Source organism: Mastigoproctus giganteus, chromosome 3 (genome assembly GCF_048544385.1).
Source record: "Mastigoproctus giganteus isolate SK-2022 chromosome 3, ASM4854438v1, whole genome shotgun sequence".
NCBI lineage: Eukaryota > Metazoa > Arthropoda > Arachnida > Uropygi > Thelyphonidae > Mastigoproctus > Mastigoproctus giganteus.
In genome coordinates this window covers 145,151,887-145,170,922 of record NC_143577.1, presented here as the reverse complement: position 1 = coordinate 145,170,922, position 19,036 = coordinate 145,151,887, and the positions used below count along the sequence as shown (strand labels likewise).

The window sequence follows — 19,036 nt, the reverse complement described above, 5'->3', positions numbered from 1 at the left end:
GTTGACATTGATGGATCGATTGTTGATGAACCTGCTGAGGTAGCTGACTAACTGAATAGTTATTTTCCACCTCATTTACACATGAGGAAATCTCTAGGGAAGTGGAGGCCAGAAGTTTTATCGAACACTGGCAGGGAGCTAAATTATCATGTAATAACTGAGAGCAAAGTGGGGATGTAATTGTTAAAATTGAACATAAAAAAAAAAAGGCACCTGGTGTGGATGGGATCTATGCAGTTATGTTAAAGGAGGCAGCAAATCCTTGGCCATAATTATGAAAGCTTCCTTGAGCTCAGGGGAGTTCCCCATGGACTGGAGATGTGCAAATGTGACCTAAATTCACAAAAGGTGACAAGTAATTACAGACCTGTTAGTTTAACTTCTGTTCTAGGGAAAATAATGGATCACTGGTTAAAGAAGCAATGTAGGATCATCTAGATAAGACTGCAGTTATAGTTAAGACACAGCATGGGCTTGTTAAGGGGAAGTCTTGTCTGACAAATTTAATTGGATACTATGATGTGATCACAAGGGAACTGGATTCAAAAAATAATTTTGATATCATTCTGGAAGATTACTGTACAAATTGGAGCAGTATGGCATTAAGGGCAAGTTACCACAATGGATAAAAGGATGGTCGAGGGGGAGAAGACAGAGTGGTAATCAGTGGGCACTGTTTTTTGGTGTTATTATTGGTGTCCCCCAGGGTTCGTTTTTTGGCCCATTGTTGTTTTCTGTATTTATCAATGATATTGATGAAGGTATATCAGGGTTAATGTCTAAGTTTGTGGATGACTCAAAGGTTGATAGGGTTGTTAATGACAGTAATGATTGTACACTACTGCAACAGGATCTAGAAAAGTTGAGTAGATGTGCTGAGAGCTGGCAACTGAAGTGTAACATTGACTAATGTAAACTACAGGTGACCCCTGCTTCATGCTGATAATTCGTTGCAGAAAAATAGAATAAATGCAATTTTATTGACTGCACATAAAAAAACATACATCCTGTAATATGTAAATAGAAAAAAACATAAACATGCTTTAGTATATAAACATAAAAAAAAGAAAAACTTTCTATTCTGGCTGATCTCCTTCAAATATGTCTGGTTTAAATGTAGAGGGTGCCATTTATTCTAATGCTTCATTTGTAGTAGAGGATAAGTTTTCTTGATGGTTTTCTTTAGGAATAGTAACTGCTTTTTTTAAAAATGTTTTTATATCATTTTGTTTCATTGATGCTTGTTTTTTTTTTTTGTTATTGTGTTTTTCAGCATGTGTGCTTGTATTACTTCTTCCATAGTAAAGCCTGGATTTTGTTAAAAAAAAACAAAGAATATTTTCCATACTTGATTTCGAAACAGCCTAAGTTATCTTTTCAGTTGTGTCAATGTCCTCTTCTACATCTGAACAAAGTGCATCATCTAGTTTCTTAGGAGTAATGATACTATCAGTGATTTCTTGATCTGAGAATGATTGTGATAATTCAACCTCATTATCAACAGCGAGCCATGCATCAATATGTCCAACTTCAAGGCTGTGTAAAGGATTTTTCTATTGTGGATTGAACTGTTTGCATTATTTCTTCAATACTGCTTTTGCCTTGACCGTACATTAAAACCATCTTCATCAGATGGTAAGTTGGCAAACGTGACACTTAGCCATAATTTCCTCCATGTGCTCACAAGAGTGGTGGGCTTCATGGTATTCCAAGCAATTGCTGTACAATATATTGCAACTTTAATTGTGAAACCCTGTTGAAAGTTGAGATTGAAGATATACTTGCTAATCATTTGTTTCATAAATTCACTTCTGTAATGGCATTTAAAACTTTGGATAAGAATAGCGAAAGCTTAAAAAGTGGTACTCACCTTGAAATTAATCTGCGATGGTTTACTTAGGTAGCGTGGTTAATGTTTAAGTTGAATTGTTAAATTGAAAAATTAAAAGGGAGGGAAGTAGGTAAAAGTTGACTGAGTTAAATAGGTGCAAGGAAATAGAAGTGTACACATCCAATCCTTGGTTGTCATCGAAATAAAAGAAAAGAAAAGAATAGTTAAAAACTGTAAGTGAATCCAAAGTCTTTACGAGGACTTTCGTTAGTTAAAGAACGTCTTCAGTTGGCAATGTGTGGGGAGAGAACGCGCATGGTATTTTAAGAATAAAAAAATTATACTCTCGTGATGCCTTTTTTGACATGTGGGAACTTTAATCTCGAGAGGTGCCAAATTGGGGAAAGATTGAAGGGGAGTTTAGAATTTTGAGGTTAGAGTGGTGCTTGTACCATTCAATAACTAGGGCTTCATATTGAAGTATTCTGTAGCTGGATTTTAGTTTAATGATGGAAATGGCAGAGTCGATGAGTGGGTTGTGGTTGTGAGTCTGGGCATGAGTTGTAAGTTCTGTGACAGATTGGTTAGACATGAGACTATGGAAATGGTAGTAGGCACGGGTGTTGGATGTTTTTGATGAGCCAAATTTAGTAGTGGTACTTCCGATATAACATGTGTTGCAGTTTTGTTGACAATTAATGAGGTATATAATATTATTAAGGTCGTTTGTAGGATATTTGTATGTGTCTTTATAGGTGCTGAAGAAGGATCCTAATTTGTTGTAGGTGGAAAAAACAAGGGAGATATCAGTGTTGTTAAATAGGCGTCGGAACTGTCGTGCTAGTTCATTGTGGTAAGGGAGGACTATGCGGATTTTTTATTTTTGTCTTTAGTTGGGGTGTTAGATTTAATTTTTATTTTTAGCTTTAAGGATTGTATTTAAAATAAGTTGGTAGATTTCGTCCCCATTATCCGACATCTACCTAGCCGCCATTGAAGGCCAAATTCTACACCCCTTTCCCCCTGAACTAAAACTATACATGCGCTATGCCGACGACATTCTTGTAATAGGCAACAGATCCATTATTGATAACCTCTTCGTAAAACTTAACTCTGTACACGATAGACTTAAATTCACCCTTGAAATTGGACAAAATAATCAGATAAATTTCCTTAATCTTACTATCTATATAACAGGCACAAAATTAAATACGAAAATTTTCAGGAAAAATACAAACACCGGCAAATACTTACATTTTGTTTCTCATCACCCTCTAAACACTAAAAAGGCAGATTTATATAACCAAATTCACAATGCACTAAAGTATAGTTCCTTACCCACTGACCTTCACAATGAAATACAGTATATTACTGACAAATTTATATCCAGAGGTTACCCCCACCAACTTATTTTAAATACAATCCTTAATGCTAAAAATAAAATTAAATCTAACACCCCAACTAAAGACAAAAATAAAACAAACATCCACATAGTCCTCCCTTACCACAATGAACTAGCAGGACAGTTCCGACGCCTATTTAACAAAACTGATATCTCCCTTGTTTTTTCCACCTACAACAAATTAGGATCCTTCTTCAGCACCTATAAAGACACATACAAATATCCTACAAACGACCTTAATAATATTATATACCTCATTAATTGTCAACAAAACTGCAACACATGTTATATCGGAAGTACCACTACTAAATTTGACTCATCAAAAACATCCAACACCCGTGCCTACTACCATTTCCATAGTCTCATGTCTAACCAATCTGTCACAGAACTTACAACTCATGCCCAGACTCACAACCACAACCCGCTCATCGACTCTGCCATTTCCATCATTAAACTAAAATCCAGCTACAGAATACTTCAATATGAAGCCCTAGTTATTGAATGGTACAAGCACCACTCTAACCTCAAAATTCTAAACTCCCCTTCAATCTTTCCCCAATTTGGCACCTCTCGAGATTAAAGTTCCCACATGTCAAAAAAGGCATCACGAGAGTATAATTTTTTTATTCTTAAAATACCATGCGCGTTCTCTCCCCACACATTGCCAACTGAAGACGTTCTTTAACTAACGAAAGTCCTCGTAAAGACTTTGGATTCACTTACAGTTTTTAACTATTCTTTTCTTTTCTTTTATTTCGATGACAACCAAGGATTGGATGTGTACACTTCTATTTCCTTGCACCTATTTAACTCAGTCAACTTTTACCTACTTCCCTCCCTTTTAATTTTTCAGTTTAACAATTCAACTTAAACATTAACCACGCTACCTAAGTAAACCATCGCAGATTAATTTCAAGGTGAGTACCGCTTTTTAAGCTTTCGCTATTCTTTTCTAGTCTATTAACATGGTACTTGAAGATTTCTAAAAATTTCGTATTGTCAACTTTGGATAACTCCTTGATCCATGGGCTGAATGAGAATAGTGACATTGGATGGTAAATAACAGGAAAAAATATTTCCACAATCAGAAAATAATTTGGATTCATGAGGATGGGCCCTACAGTTATCAAGATGTAAGACACGTTTAGAATTTGCACTCTTCCCTATGTCACGTAAATTCTTTCAAACTGCTTGAATGAATTCATGAGTGAACCAATCTTAAATTCCCTTATCCATCCAAGCATTTTTTTTGGGGCCTTATAAGTCACCTGCAAATGCATAATTCTCTTCAAGGCTCGTGGATGACAGTATTTACCAATTACTGAAGGCTTAATTTTGTATTGGCCCAATGCATTTGCACACATAAGAACTGTCACACTGTATTCTCTAGCTACCTCTTTCTCAGCAGACTGTTTTTCTCCTGAAAGTCTAATTTTTTAATCCTGTGTCTTATCTTAAATTTAATGAACATCCATCGGTAAAAGCAATTATTGTATTAATGCCCATTAATTTTCTTTAAAGTCTTATGCTATGGCAATATACATTGACCCTCCAATAATTTTAATAAAAACCACTTGTGCAGCATTTTATCCAAGTTTTCTAACTTTGGCTTGTGTAAACTTTTTCTATCAGCTGTGTTATTGTTAGGTTCTGAACATGCAGTGATTTTTAAAATTTTGTGTTTTGAATGTTTAATATCCCATAATGTTGACGATCCAATGTTATATTATTCTGCCATTAATATACTCCTGCTTATGTGCTGTTTTATTTTCTTTATTATATCAAGTTTGTCACTAAGCTTATTAATGTTGCTCTTGTTTTCTTCTCTATATGAGATTTATTAACTTTAGCAGCCATAGTGACAGGTTTTTGATTTACAATTAATGTAAAACAGCGGTATAATCCATGATATCAGTATAGAATTTACTTTCAAAATGGCAAGCGTAAACAAATGCGAAATGTTTGCTGAACTTTCTAAAACAGAACGTGATCTAGCCAAGGAGTATGTCTTTGTGTGTGCTAGATGCCTAGTGTCAAGAAATTAGGTGCCAACTCAGTGTTCTGATGGGCATCAATGAGAGCTTGAGGTGTGGGTAAATGCCCTTGAAGAAATTAATATGAGGGCCCCATCAAGCTCTCAGCTGCCCAGCTCAACGGCAGAGTTGAATCCTGTGAATCAGGCAACACAGAGGCAATCTCCAAGGCAGAATGCACTGGTCACAAAGGAACTAGTTATTGTTGGTGACTCTATTGTCAGGGAGATGGGGAATGTACTATGCAAGCAGGATAGGTGAAACAGGACCAGGGTGTCTGCCAGGGGCAAAAGTTGATGACGTTGTAGAGCAGATATCATTTTTTAATGACACAAGGTGATGTTGTACATGTTGGAACTAATGACATTAAGAGTAAGAGATCTGCAGGTTAACTCAACAAGTACAGGTCATTGTTGAAAAAAAGTTGCGAGTTAGGGTTGAATGTGAAAGTGTCTGCAATTCGGCCCTGGAGAGATTGTGCGTGGCTCAAGGGGTAGAATTGTTTTCAGCCTGGTCTGTGCTTGTTGACAGGAGGGACTGTTTCTGCAGGGATGGGGTACACTTAAATAGAAAGAGTGCAAGAATATTTGCTGATGCTATCAAGGCAGTGTTAGGTGGGTCAGAAAACTGCTAGCTTGTGGGGGGATACATAGACTAAAAGGTTAACAGTGGCCGCAGGCAGAGGCAAAAGTGATTCTTGCACTGCTTCTATTAGAATGAACAGCAGCATGGAAATCAGGGCAATGGAGATTTCCAGGACTTGTTGGGAGTGGAACAAATAAATACATGGGCTGTAGTCATAGTGGAACAAATAAATACATGGTAACTAAGAGTAGAAACAGGTGCATGTATACTTGCATGTACACCAATAGTAGGAGTATAGTTGATAAATTTGATGAGCTTGAAGTACTAGTCAGGTATTGTTGGGATATCAGAGATGTGGTGTCACACAGATATAAGCAGTGCAGAATTGGAATTTGGGGAATACAATGTGTACAGGAAGGGAGGGGGTGTTATGCTGTTAGTTAAGAAACACAAAATCTAAGGAAGTTCATCCAGTTGATGTTGGTGGACAATGCAATGTTGAGTCTGTTTGGCATGACATAAGCACTGGGAAAGGAAAAATGAGAGTAGGTGTGTGTTATAGGCCTAATGAATCTGATGAGTATAATGAGCAATTGTGCAGAGAAATAGATAGTGGGCCAGTAAATTAGAATGTCTTATAATGGGGGATTTTAACTTTTCAGATATTGACTGGAACTTGTGGGTTGCTCATTCACACAATAGCAAAACTTTTTTAGATTTATTGGATGACTGTTTTCTAAAGCAGTATGTTCGAGAGGCAGCCAGAGAGAGTAATACTCTTGATCTGATTATCAGCAGTGATTATTCATGCATATTAAGTGTTTGTAGATAAAGGAACCACTGGATGACAGTGAACACAATGTACTGATATGAGGAAGTGGATGCCAAAAATAATTTTGATATCATATACTTGGATTTCAGGAAAGCTTTTGATACTGTTGCACATGGAAGATTGCTGTACAAATTGGAGAGGTATGGCATTAAGAGTAAGTTGCTACAATGGATAAAGGGATGGTTGAGTGGGAGACGACAGAGAATGGTAATCAGTGGACACTGCTGTTTATGGACAAATGTTATTAATGGAGTTCCCCAGGGTTCGGTGCTGGGCCCATTGTTTTTTGTGTATTCATCAATGATATTGATGAAAGTAAATCAGGATTAATGTCCAAGTTTGCAGATAATACAAAGGTTGGTGAGGTTGGTGAGGTTGTTAATGACAGTAAAGACAGTATGCTACTGCAACAGAATCTAGATAAGTTGGGCAAATGGGCTGAGAAGTGGCAACTGAAATTTAACATTGACAAATGCAAAGTACTGCATATGGGTAGAAGTAACCTCAGAGGAACATACCAACTGCGTGGTACTACACTCATTGAAGTGGAAAGTGAAAAAGACCTGGGGGTAATTGTGCAGTCAAATATGAAGTTGGTTGAGCAGTGCTGACGGGCTGCCGGAGCAGGTCATGGAATGTTGTCAGTGATGTATAGGAATTTTTCTAGCAGGGACAGGGAAGTGATTATCCCGTTGTAGAAGGCAATGGTCAGTCCACACCTAGAGTACGGTGTACAGGTCCGGAGGCCTCATTTTAGGAAGGATGTAGGGTTGGTAGAAAGAAGGGCAACGAGATTGAGGGGAACAGAGGGGTGCTCTTACCAAGAAAGGCTTAAGTTCTGCAAATTGCAATGCCTGGAGAGTGGGCATGTGTGAGGTGATCTGATTGAGGTGTATAAGGCATTGAATGGGTTGAGCAAGCTGAATGCTGATGGTATTCTTCCTCTTGCTCAGATTAAGAACCAGATTTGTAAACCAGACTTAAATAATTTTATTGTAGGGTGAATTCATCAGGGATTGGATGATGAATGCTGTATTCATTTTTTTTTTAATGGACACAAAGACGAACTGTCATGTTGGGGGTTTTTTGCTTTTGTTGTTAAAGATATGGTGTGTGTGTGTGTGTGTGTGTGTGTGTGTGTGTGTGTGTGTGTGTGTGTGTGTGTGTGTGTGTGTGTGTGTGTGTGTGTGTGTCAATTGTCCTAATTCTGTGAGTGCCTCAATGCTAAGGTCATCCACATGTGGAAAAACCAAATTACAAACAGTAATGAAATTTTAACCTTTTATTACTCTATTATGACAGAGGATACTATAATGCAGTGTTTCTCAAGCTTCCAATAATGACATACTCCTTTTGGGAGTTTAGTCTTACTGCATATCCCTTGAGCAAAGATAATTTGAAGCTAGGTTTAATAATAATATTTTATCTAGACTAGAGCAAATATGGTACAGTATATGGTTTTTATTTATTAATATATAATAAAAGTTATACATATATACTATACACCGGTGAGCCAAAAAATTATGCATTATCGAGTCATTATGCAAATCGAAGCAACTGCAGATGATTTAAGGCGTATGCATGGGTCGGGACGCAGTATTAAAAACACCTGATATTGAGCTCCATTAATCAGTGTTAGTCTTGTTCTTCAGATGGGAAAGGCAGCGGACTGGCATGGGAAATGGCATGGCTGGTAGGATGCTAATGTCAGTCGTGGTTAGTACCTACCTTAAGTGGTCCAAGGAAGTGTTGGACAACCACAGCTCAGCAATGCTCGAGGTGTTTCCTCGAATTATGCTGTTTCCTGTTGCACCATGTGGATTGGCCAGGTATATGTGCATCATTTACCTGGGGAAGTGGTGGCACCTGGATGCACAGTAGTACAAAAACAAGCTGGTGGTGGCAGTGTCATGTTTTTGGCCAATGTTCTGCTGGGATACCCTGGTTCCAGTCATCCATGTGCTGGACACTCTGATGTCTACCACCTACCTAAACACCATTGCTGACCAAGTACACCCTTTCGTGGCAACGGTCTTCCCTTCTGGTGGTGCCATTTTGCACAGGATAATGCACCATACAACATCGCCCGGATTGTTTGAGACTGGTTCGCGGAACATAAGGAAGACTTCCAGGAATTGCCCTGGCCTCCAAATTCCCCAGACAGCAATCTCATCAAACATCTGTGGTTTGTGTTGGAACAGCAACTCCGATCTGCGGTGTCTCAACCACAGACTTTACAGGAGTTAAAGGATTTGCTGGTTATGTGTTCATACCAGATACCACAAGACACATTTAGAAATCTTGTAGCTTTCATGCCTCTCCGGGTATGAGCTGTTTTGGCTGCACGTAGAGGACCAACATCAAGGTAGGTTGATGTTGGCGTATATAGAAACAACAACATTGGCGTATGTAGAAATAATATGATAAGAGAATAACTTTGAAAAGTTGTAAACTTTCTTTATGTCCTTGTCATTTTTGGTGGACTTATAAGAGTTGTAAGATGGGAGCACTTTAACATTATTTCCATTAAATTAAATGATACCATTTAATATCGAAAGTTGAATAAAATTTACATTTTGTGATAATTCACTTCCTCCCCAAAAACATTTCAAACAAGGTTAGTTTACTCATATGCAAAATTACAAGATAAGGTGAAGCATGTTGCAAACCAAATACTTGTTGCAGTTGCAATAGAATGTCTTTAGTTATGAGAGGGAACATTTGGAAGTGATGTCATTTTAAACTTTAGATATTGATCATTAAAAGAAGAAGAATGATCTTTAGATCATTCTTCTTTTCAACTAAAAAGAAGTTACATTTGGAGATCATGCATATTACTATAGTTTTCCTTATTTGAAATGTCCTTGTGCCCCATAGTGGGGTACCCCAGTACAGTATGTGAATCAGTGATCTAAAATATGAAAGTATATTGCATTTTTTGGGGATAAATTTGGTTGGGGGGGGGTTGATTTTGCTTATATTTCCATTTTTATATAAGTATTTTGAGGAAGTTTAAAAGCGTGATTGTTTTGAAATATTGCAGGAAGGGGTGTTCGTTTATATTACATAGGAGGCGAAGTTTTTGCTGAATGCTTAAGTGACAGTAGTATATTTGTTCAGAGTCCTAATTGCAACCAAAGATATGGATGGCATCCAGCGACAGTATGCAAAATCCCTCCAGGTAGGTAGGCATTTTGTTTATGTAGTTTTCAGGTTTCTATTTTTAGTTGTTTTAATATAGGTGTATATTAATTCTAGAGTTATATTGTTGTTTATTTTTTTATTTAATTTTTATTTAATTATCTATTTTTTAATGTGCAAAAATAGATCATTTTCAGAGTCTGCAAAAACTTCAGTCTTTTATTGAAAGTATTTATTTTATTTCACTGTGCTTATGCTTCAGTTAATTTTAAACTTGTACAAAAAAAAAAAAAAAATACCATGGCACACTCTACCCAGGCTGGAAATGCAGCAGGCAGTTCCCTTCCTTGGGTGTTCTTAAGTGCCAAATCACTGGGTTTTCAGTGGGGAATCTGCCTTTTTGATTTGACTCCTCTGTATAATTGCAATAACAGTTGTTTTTTTGTATTAGGAAAAAAAAAAACAAACAAACCTGAAACTGTTAAAATCAATTTTTTTAAAAATTATGCAGATTTCTGCTTATTTTCATTAATGAATTGGCTTGTCAAATATACTAGTCTGTGTTGCAAAATAGAATCATGGTATAACAGTTTCTTTTCTGTGGGTACCAAAATTTTTTTGACTGATTGATTTCTGTGTTTTGATCTTCTAAAGCAGGAGTCCCCAAACTACAGTCTGCGGGCTGGATCCGGCCTGCAGATATTTCAATTAGATCCTAAAATTAATGTTTCTATTAGACCACAATAAAATTTTTGAAAAACACATTTTACAGATTATTTTAACATTCGTCGGTTGATTAATAGTGTTGGTGTGTGTGTGTGTGTGTGTGTGTGTGTGTGTGTGTGTGTGTGTGTGTGTGTGTGTGTGTGTGTGTGTGTGTGTCAGCTTAGTCTGTTAGATATAAATTCTGTTCTTTCCACTCGAAGCTATTCTTTGAAACATTGTTAAAATAATCCGTTAATCTTGACCATGTCATTAAATAACAATAGGCGTTAGAGACAGTAATTAGGTATTTCCTAATCCCTTGCCAGCCTGCACATCAACCCTGATGGTCAGAGAGTATGGCAGCAAAGGCTACCCTAGGCTTCCACTACACAAGAATCCCAGAACCAGCAACATGGTCTGATGGTTGGTATTGGTAAGATCCTGAACCAGCCTACACATGAACCTTGATGTCCAGAGTATGAGAGCAGAGGTCACCCCTGACTTCTACTATACAAGAACCCCAGATCCAAGATAAAAACATGATATTATCCTCTTGGTTAATGGAGTTAATCCCTCTGCTAAAAATTAACTGCTGGCAGCCTGTATACACATAAAGTTTCTGGTATCATCAGCAAGAGGAGGCTGTGGGTAGGTATGAATTTAATCTCTTTGTATTACCTTAGATTTCCTGTTTTCTGTTGTAACAGCAATTCACAACTTTAGAATTGTAATTTGAAAATTGTAATATTTGTAGTTGCAATTGTATTATTGGTAATTGTAACTGTAATATCCTAAAATATTCAAGTTTGTAGACCTTTCTGTTCTCCCTACAGCATGGTCTGATGATGGGTATCGGTAAGATTCCTGAAACGTCAACTTATTAAACTATATTATAATTAGTTTTATATTATAATAATGTAGTTTAATGTAGTTTATTAGACAACCAGCCTAATAGACTGTATTATTAATTTCAAGTGATATGAATATACTAATAACCTTTGTTAAAATATTTCAAAAAATTTAAAAACATGTCAGTTCTTGTTTCCTTCAATATTGGGTGCCTCCGTAGCCAGGTGGGCAGGAGCAGCAGTGCATGGCACACGCTTCTTGATTAGACCAGGGTTCGAGCCCGTGACCACCAAATACAGAGGATGTGGAAAGGTTAGGGAATGATCACTGCATATCCCCGGAGCAATATGGCCTTAGTTGCTAATGCTCCTAAACACCAAATAACAACAACCTTCAATATTCAAGAGTGTGTTTTTTTTTTATTCCAATGACCCCATAAAAATCATGTCAAAGTTGATGCCGAGTGTCGCGCTTTTAATCAGTGGTGGCCAATTAATTAATTTTTTGCACTGCTCGATGATATATGAAGACTTGTTGGTGTTCAAGGAATATAACATGAAATGTCACTACACCACAAAACATGTCTCAAATTACGATATATTTCCAGGAGCTTTGCAGCAGAAAAAACCCAAAGAACTAACCCAAACTTTTCAAAGTCAACAACAGAAGATTAGAACTTTTACTCAACAAAATTTATCTGCAGTTAGAACTGGGGCGCCTCCGTAGTCAGGTGGGAAGGAGCAGCAGTGCGTAGCACACACTTCTTGATTAGACCGAGGTTCGAGCCCATCTCCACCAAATACGGAGGATGCGGAAAGGTCAGGGAATGACCACCGCGTATCCCAGAGCAATATGGCCTTAGTTGCTAATGCTACTAAAAAAAAAAAAAAAAAAAAAAGGCAGTTAGAGCTAGTTTTCAAGCCTCTGAAATCATTGCCAAAGAAGAAAGGGCCTTTATGAATGGGGAATTTGTAAAACGAATTTGATTGGCAATTGCAGAAGTATGTCCTGAGAAAGTAAAGAATTTTGCATCTGTAAGTTTATCTTCAACAACTGTAATGAGAAGAACTGAAGATTTAGTCAACTCGTTGAAAAGGTTCGTGAAGATATATGCCATAGTTAGTTACTAATTTATATCCGAGGTGTAAATCAAAATTATGCAGGAACTGAAGAGCTAGTTGCATTAAAAAGCTTGAATGATACAACAACTGGTGAAAATATATTTTTGAGTGTGTCAGAAGCAATTGACGGCCTCACATTGAATTGGGATTTTCTATCAGCTGTTACGACGGATGGCACTAAAAATATGGTTGGTAACCAAATTGGGTTCATGGATCAGCTTCATAAAAATATTAAAAAACCAATGCAATTTCATTGTATAATTCACCAGCATTCGTTTTGCAGAATATGTTTGGGCGTTGATTGAGTCATGTCAACAGTAAATTTTATTCGCAGGACTGATCTGAATCATCGGCAAATCAAAAATTTTCTTGAAACTACTGAGGCTGAATAAGGTGATTTGTTGTACCACACTGAAGTACAATGCTTGAGTTTCGGTAACGTGTTGAAGCGATTTTTTTGAACTTAAAATTGAAATAATCTATTTGTGAACAAAAAATTGAAACCTGTTCAGGAACTGCCAGATCTCAAACGGTTATATGGAACCTTGTCTTTTTAACAGATATATGTGAACACCTGAATTTTCTTAATATGAAACTACAAGGACGAGACAAACTTGTCAGTGAATTGTATTATAATGTCAAAGCATTTGAAACAAAACGAGTTATTTTAAGTCAACTACTTCGGAATAATTTTCACATTTTTTACGTTGGAATAATTTATCTAAAAATATGCCTAGTTGTAATTTTTCCTTTGAAATTTTGTTCAAAACATTAGTTTGTTTCAGGAAAATTTTGTGGCTAGATTTTCTGATGTTAAAAATAATTCAAAGGTGCAAATTTTGACTTTTTCAAAATCTGTTTGACGTACCCAACAACAACAATGTTGATGATAATATACAATTAGGGTTGGCAGATCTTCAATCTAATGATGCAGTGAATACAATATTTAAAAATGAAAATCTAATTCAATTTTATACAATATTATCTGAGTCAGATTATGCAAAAATTTAAAATTTTGCAAGAAAGGTTACATCAATTTTTGGAAGTACATGTATATGTGAGTAGACCCTTTCAAAAATGAAATATGTAAAATCAAAAATATGATCATGTTTAACTGACTTGCATTTACATGACTTTTTAAGAATTGGAACTAGTACTTTAAAACCCAATATTACAAAACTTAATCGCACTCTACAACCACATTCCTCATTAATTATTATTTTGTTGTGTTACTAACTGTATTTTTCTGATTAGTACAATTAATAAGTAATAATTAATTTTGTTGTACTACTAACTGTATATTTGTGATTAGTACAATAAATAAGTAATAATTTTGTATTGCTAATTGTAATTTTGTTATTAGTACAATAAATAAGTAATAATTAAAATTGAATATAAACAAACTAGTATATTTTATATTACCTATCCATCGATTTATTTTTTAATCTGTAGATATTGTTAGGTATAAAATATTTGTTTCTCTGCATAACATCAAAGTTATGCAGAGAATGTAGTTTTCAGTAATTAGGAATTTTGTCCGGGCTGCCAAAAATTCATATGTGGCCCATTTCTCTAAAAGTTTGGTTACCCCTGTTCTAAAGTTATTGTTTATTTATAGTTCCTGAAACCTAATTTGATTACGAGTAACCTTTATTTTTAAAATTGTAACGGAGGAGCCAGGAAACAAAAGTCCTCTTCCTCTTTTTCACTCTCATTGAATCTCACTAAATTTAAGTAATGGCAAATATTCTTTACTCTGAAATTTGATCAAATGGGCTTAAATATTAGTTCCGTAACATTTTAGACCCGCCAAGCCCTAGCTCATCATACCTGAAAGAATGTCTGCAACAGGTGTCAGGGACAAAAGTAATAGCCAAAGTAATAAATGTTTTGCAGCATCAGTTTCAGTGTGAACGTATGAGATGCTAATATGAAAAAGGAAATAATTCGTGTATGGTGGCTATACATCAGTTTGATTGAAGAAATGGACGAGTGTACAAGGAAGCTTGAAATATAACAAATTATCCTAAGTCATTCTTTGCATTTTAACAATTGTTAATTGATTGTTTCCTCAGAGTAGTGGTTGAGTGTGAAGAAAATGTTTTCAGAAAATTCTGTTTTCTTCAGCCATATGAAGTACCATTTTTATAAAAATTTAACTTGCAATTCTGTGCCATTTTTATAAAAATTTAACTTGCAATTCTGAAGAGAGGGTGGAGGCTGCAACATTATCATTCTTGAAGTAATCACAGTCATTTGATGTTAGTAACCCTGAATATAACTCCCATGTTCAAGTCCTGAAATACGGCACCTTGCATACTGGAGATGACCACCCAAATGTGAACTAGTTTAAGGAGCAGAGGTATAGAATCCACACCACATGGAGGAATGCCGCCTCTGTTACCAGGCAATACTTGGTGGTAGATGACTCTCATCAACCGGTGCAATACCACCACTCTGCTTATTGCAGGCTTGAAGTGGTGGAACCCATGTTTAGTCTCCAGAGCTAAGTTCCGGTCAACCCTTCCCCATCTCTTCCATCATGCAGTACGATTGATGTCTTTTTGAGGATATGGTGGACATCCTGACGAGATACAGTTTTCCTTACATTTAAGAGGACAGCTCTAAAACAGTGTTCACAGGCCAACCCCTAGATAGTCCACCAGACCTAACCTATTGGTTAGGTCTGGTGGACTATCTAGGAGGCTTCCGAATCAGCTAGTGTATAATCTCGCTGACTCTACTCTACCAGGTAGTGACTGGAAAGAGTCAGAGTAGTGTGTATGCAGGGGGTATTGTTGGGTTCATGTTATATCAAGGAGCTGGATATATTCTTGCTACGTGCATGCCATCTTTACTTCATGCAATGTCTTCCCCAACCATCTTTTCTTATTACTAAGTACATTATGAATTGTCAAACTAATAGAACAAATGTATCTGCGAAAAGAACTAAACCTCCCAAGCACTTCCTCATTCATTTCACAAATATAAGCAGTCTCAATGATGTCCATTTCCAGTTACAGTCTGCCAAACCCCAAGTACTCTGACAGAATCCCAATTATCAGTTGATTCTACCACTACCCATCTCATTTGTTCAAATTACAGTGGAACTTCTCTATTACAAACTTCTATTTAACAAATTTCTCTATATTACGAATTTTTTCACAAAATATTGCACCTTGAAACAAAATTACATGTAAAATTAACTGCATATAGCGAAGTGTTAGTCTCTCTATAACGAATTTTTAAAAAAAATTAATAAAAGCATTTTTGAAGATTTTCAAGCATTTACTGCTGAACAGCTGCTCAAATATACTGCCTCCTTCATTCCGAAATTGTGCATTAGCAACTGGAATTAAATAATCATCCTTTTAGTGAACGTATGTGGCCATTGATACCCATAGGAGGATCTTCGTTTCATTTTTGTTACAGTTATTAACAATTACAGTTATTAACAATTATTTACTTATTTATTATATAACTGTAATTGTTAATAACTGTTAATAATTAACAGTTATTAACAATTACAGTTATTAACAATTATTAAACCAAATGGGTTTTCTTAAAAGTGGTCGTAAACTTTACAATAAATAGGGTAGATTTGTAAATTGATGTTGGCTCAGGGGAAAATGAAATTCGCTGCGGTAAACCTTTAGCATGCTGCGGCGGCAATACATAGAATGCTACCATAGTCGGTTTTTAGTAACACCTACTGAGTGATTCGCTTCTCACCTCAACTGTACCACATGACCTTCCTGTCAATCATTATATGATATGTCCGTTCTCATATAACTGGACTCCCAGTAGATATTTTTCGTGAATTTTTTTTATTTCGTTTGTCATCAATCACATAGGCTATATGCTCTTGTATATATATATATTTTTTTTCTGAAAAGTAACATACATTAATCATATATTTTCTTTCGTGTATATATGAATGAAAGCAGAATAAAATAAATTGAGAAAGTCGTATATTTCTTTAAAGTGATTGATAGGAAAGGTCACGTGATACTGTTGAATTGGCAAGCGAACGTCATTGAGTAGGCGGTACTAACAATTCATTATATGGCCAGCGCAGCGAAGTTTGCAGTCCAGTAATTTTTACAATTGCGGAAACAATGTCGAATAGAAAGTGTTTAAGTATTAATTATAAAGCAAAGATTGTTATGATATTGACCAGGGTTTTAAGAAAAAAGATGTTGCGGAGAAATATGGCATACCTGCAAGCAGTTTATCTACGATTTTAAAAAATCGAGAATCAATTTTAAATGCAGTTGCAGGAGGAGCAGACAAGAATTAAATTATGTTATGTATATACGAAGATGTTGATAAAGCTGTTCTAAAATGGGTGCAAATGATATGTGAAAAGAATATCCCAATATTGGGCCTAATAATTAAACAACAAGCCCTGAAATTTGCACAGTCCCTTGGACATACAGAATTTAATGCAAGCACTGGGTAGCTAGATAAATTTAAGAAGCACCACAGAATTCTGGAAAAGGTTATTTGTGGAGAAAGCATTAATGTAAGCAAAGAAGATTGCAAAAGTTGGAGGAACAATACCTTAAAGAAGATTTTGGAAGAATATGAGTGTAAGATTGTTTCTAATGCTGACGAAATGGGTTTATTCTTTAAATGTTTACCGAATAGAACAATTGCTTTTAAGGATGATAAATGTTTTGGCGGAAAACAAAGCAAAGAAAGAATCACTGTGCTAGTTGGAGCAAATATGACAGGAAGTGAAAAATTAAGACTTCTGGTCGTCGGAATATCAAAAAACCCAAGATGTTTTAGAGGCACAAAATCTTTGGAAGTTGACTACACCTTTAATAAAAAAGCATGGATGACAAGTGATATTTTTGAAGAATGGATATTAAAACTAGACAAGTGTATAACAAAAGAAAAAAGGAAAATCGTGTTGGTAACTGACAACGGTCCGGCACATCCTGCCAATATTTCTGCCAAACTTAAAAGTGCGAAGTTGTTTTTACCACCAAACGTAACGTCAAAACTCCAGCCAGTGGACCAAGGCATTATTAAAAATTTTAAATTTCATTATCGAAAGAGAATAATAATGAAGATTGTCAATGCGTTATCAGAAAATAGAAACTTGGAGGTTACAATTAACCTTAGAGATTGCATCTCTGAACTGCCCCTTTCACAACTGAAAAACTTTTGGACATTATTAGAATCATCCGGAAACATCGAAAATGAAATAACACTGGACAGTTATGTTTTTTATGTAGATCACAGCAGAACATCCAAATGAAGATGAAATACTGCTGAACAGTGTTAGACGCGACCATTATCACAAAGAAATTAACGATGACGCGCTGAAGAGACGCATCAGAACAACCCATAGAAAAGCCAACTCGCGAAGAACTGATCAATGCTTTTAAAACGGTTCGTATGGGTCTACAGTTTTGTGAAAATGTTCCTGATAATTGCTCTGAACAAATGTGAGGTTTTCTTTGAGAATCAGACAATTTTTTAATTGTACTGTGCAAATGAAAATTACAGATTTTTTTTTTAATTTGTGATATTTACCTGCAAAAATTGTGCAAACGTAATTTAAATAAGTATGTTTTTGAAATAAAATACATTAAAAATAAATGTAGATTCGTTTTCATTTTCTAATTAGATAACATTTAAAAAGATATTCTCCATAACGAATTTTTTCGCTGGATTTATCGAATTCGTTATAGGGAAGTTCGACTGTATTTGCTATACGATTCCTTTACCTTCAAACATGGTACTTGTGTGCATGTCCGCTCTGATATTCCCTGTAAGAGACTTAATAATTTGGAATTTTCTCTTTTCGATCTTCTTTGGCTTAAAACCTCTCTCTATTACATTGTCAAATTCTGTTGCCTCTATCATTCTCCAAACTTCACTAATCACTTGGAACTCTTTCACTTCCTCTCTTTGAAACTTGACTTTCTTCAGTCGAACTTTCCTAACATTGGTGTAATTTTCCTTAGCGGTTTTAGCATGTTGACTGCCGTGTCGGCCGTATGTCCAACACCATTATATTTTTCAGGCCCTGAATCGGACATATTGCCGATGCCCACTGTTTCAGTGGGAGCTGCATCAGCTGTATAGCACTGGCGATTGTTGGAAATTTACATTATTTTTAAAAAACGTGGTGGCCTCCAGTGTTACATGTGATGAAATTTGCATGGTGCTATGAGAAAAAATAAGTTAGTGACTTGTTATTATTTAAAATTTCTTTATTATTACAAATTTTATAATCACAAAATTATGAAGGTTTATGATGTTGTCCAAAACACTCCAAACACACGAAAGGCTGATGAATACAGTCTGGGCAATACGTCAAAACTCTTTTCCCCTTTCTGCTAGCAACTGATCTTTCTTCCGACTCTTTCAATTTTGCGTAACAAAAAACGCACATCCTTCTAACTTCCTTGTTATTTGCATCGATTTTTGTCGTTAGTATATGAACATTACCACATTTTGGCTTTTCACATTACTCTTTCCATTCTATATTTAGCAAATCTATAACTACCTCTTCCCGAA

General features: G+C 35.9%; 1 protein-coding gene across 2 annotated transcripts in view; it reads left to right on the top strand.

The window, feature by feature from the left end:
• LOC150088305 (SMAD family member 3-like) overlaps window positions 1-19,036 on the top strand; it is a 176,411-nt gene that overhangs the window by 150,099 nt on the left and 7,276 nt on the right. For both annotated transcript variants that reach the window (XM_090370695.1, XM_090370696.1), the window contains one exon: window positions 9,727-9,864. In XM_090370695.1, coding sequence (XP_090226821.1) covers window positions 9,727-9,864 — 138 coding nt within the window. The remainder of the gene's footprint in view (window positions 1-9,726; window positions 9,865-19,036) is intronic.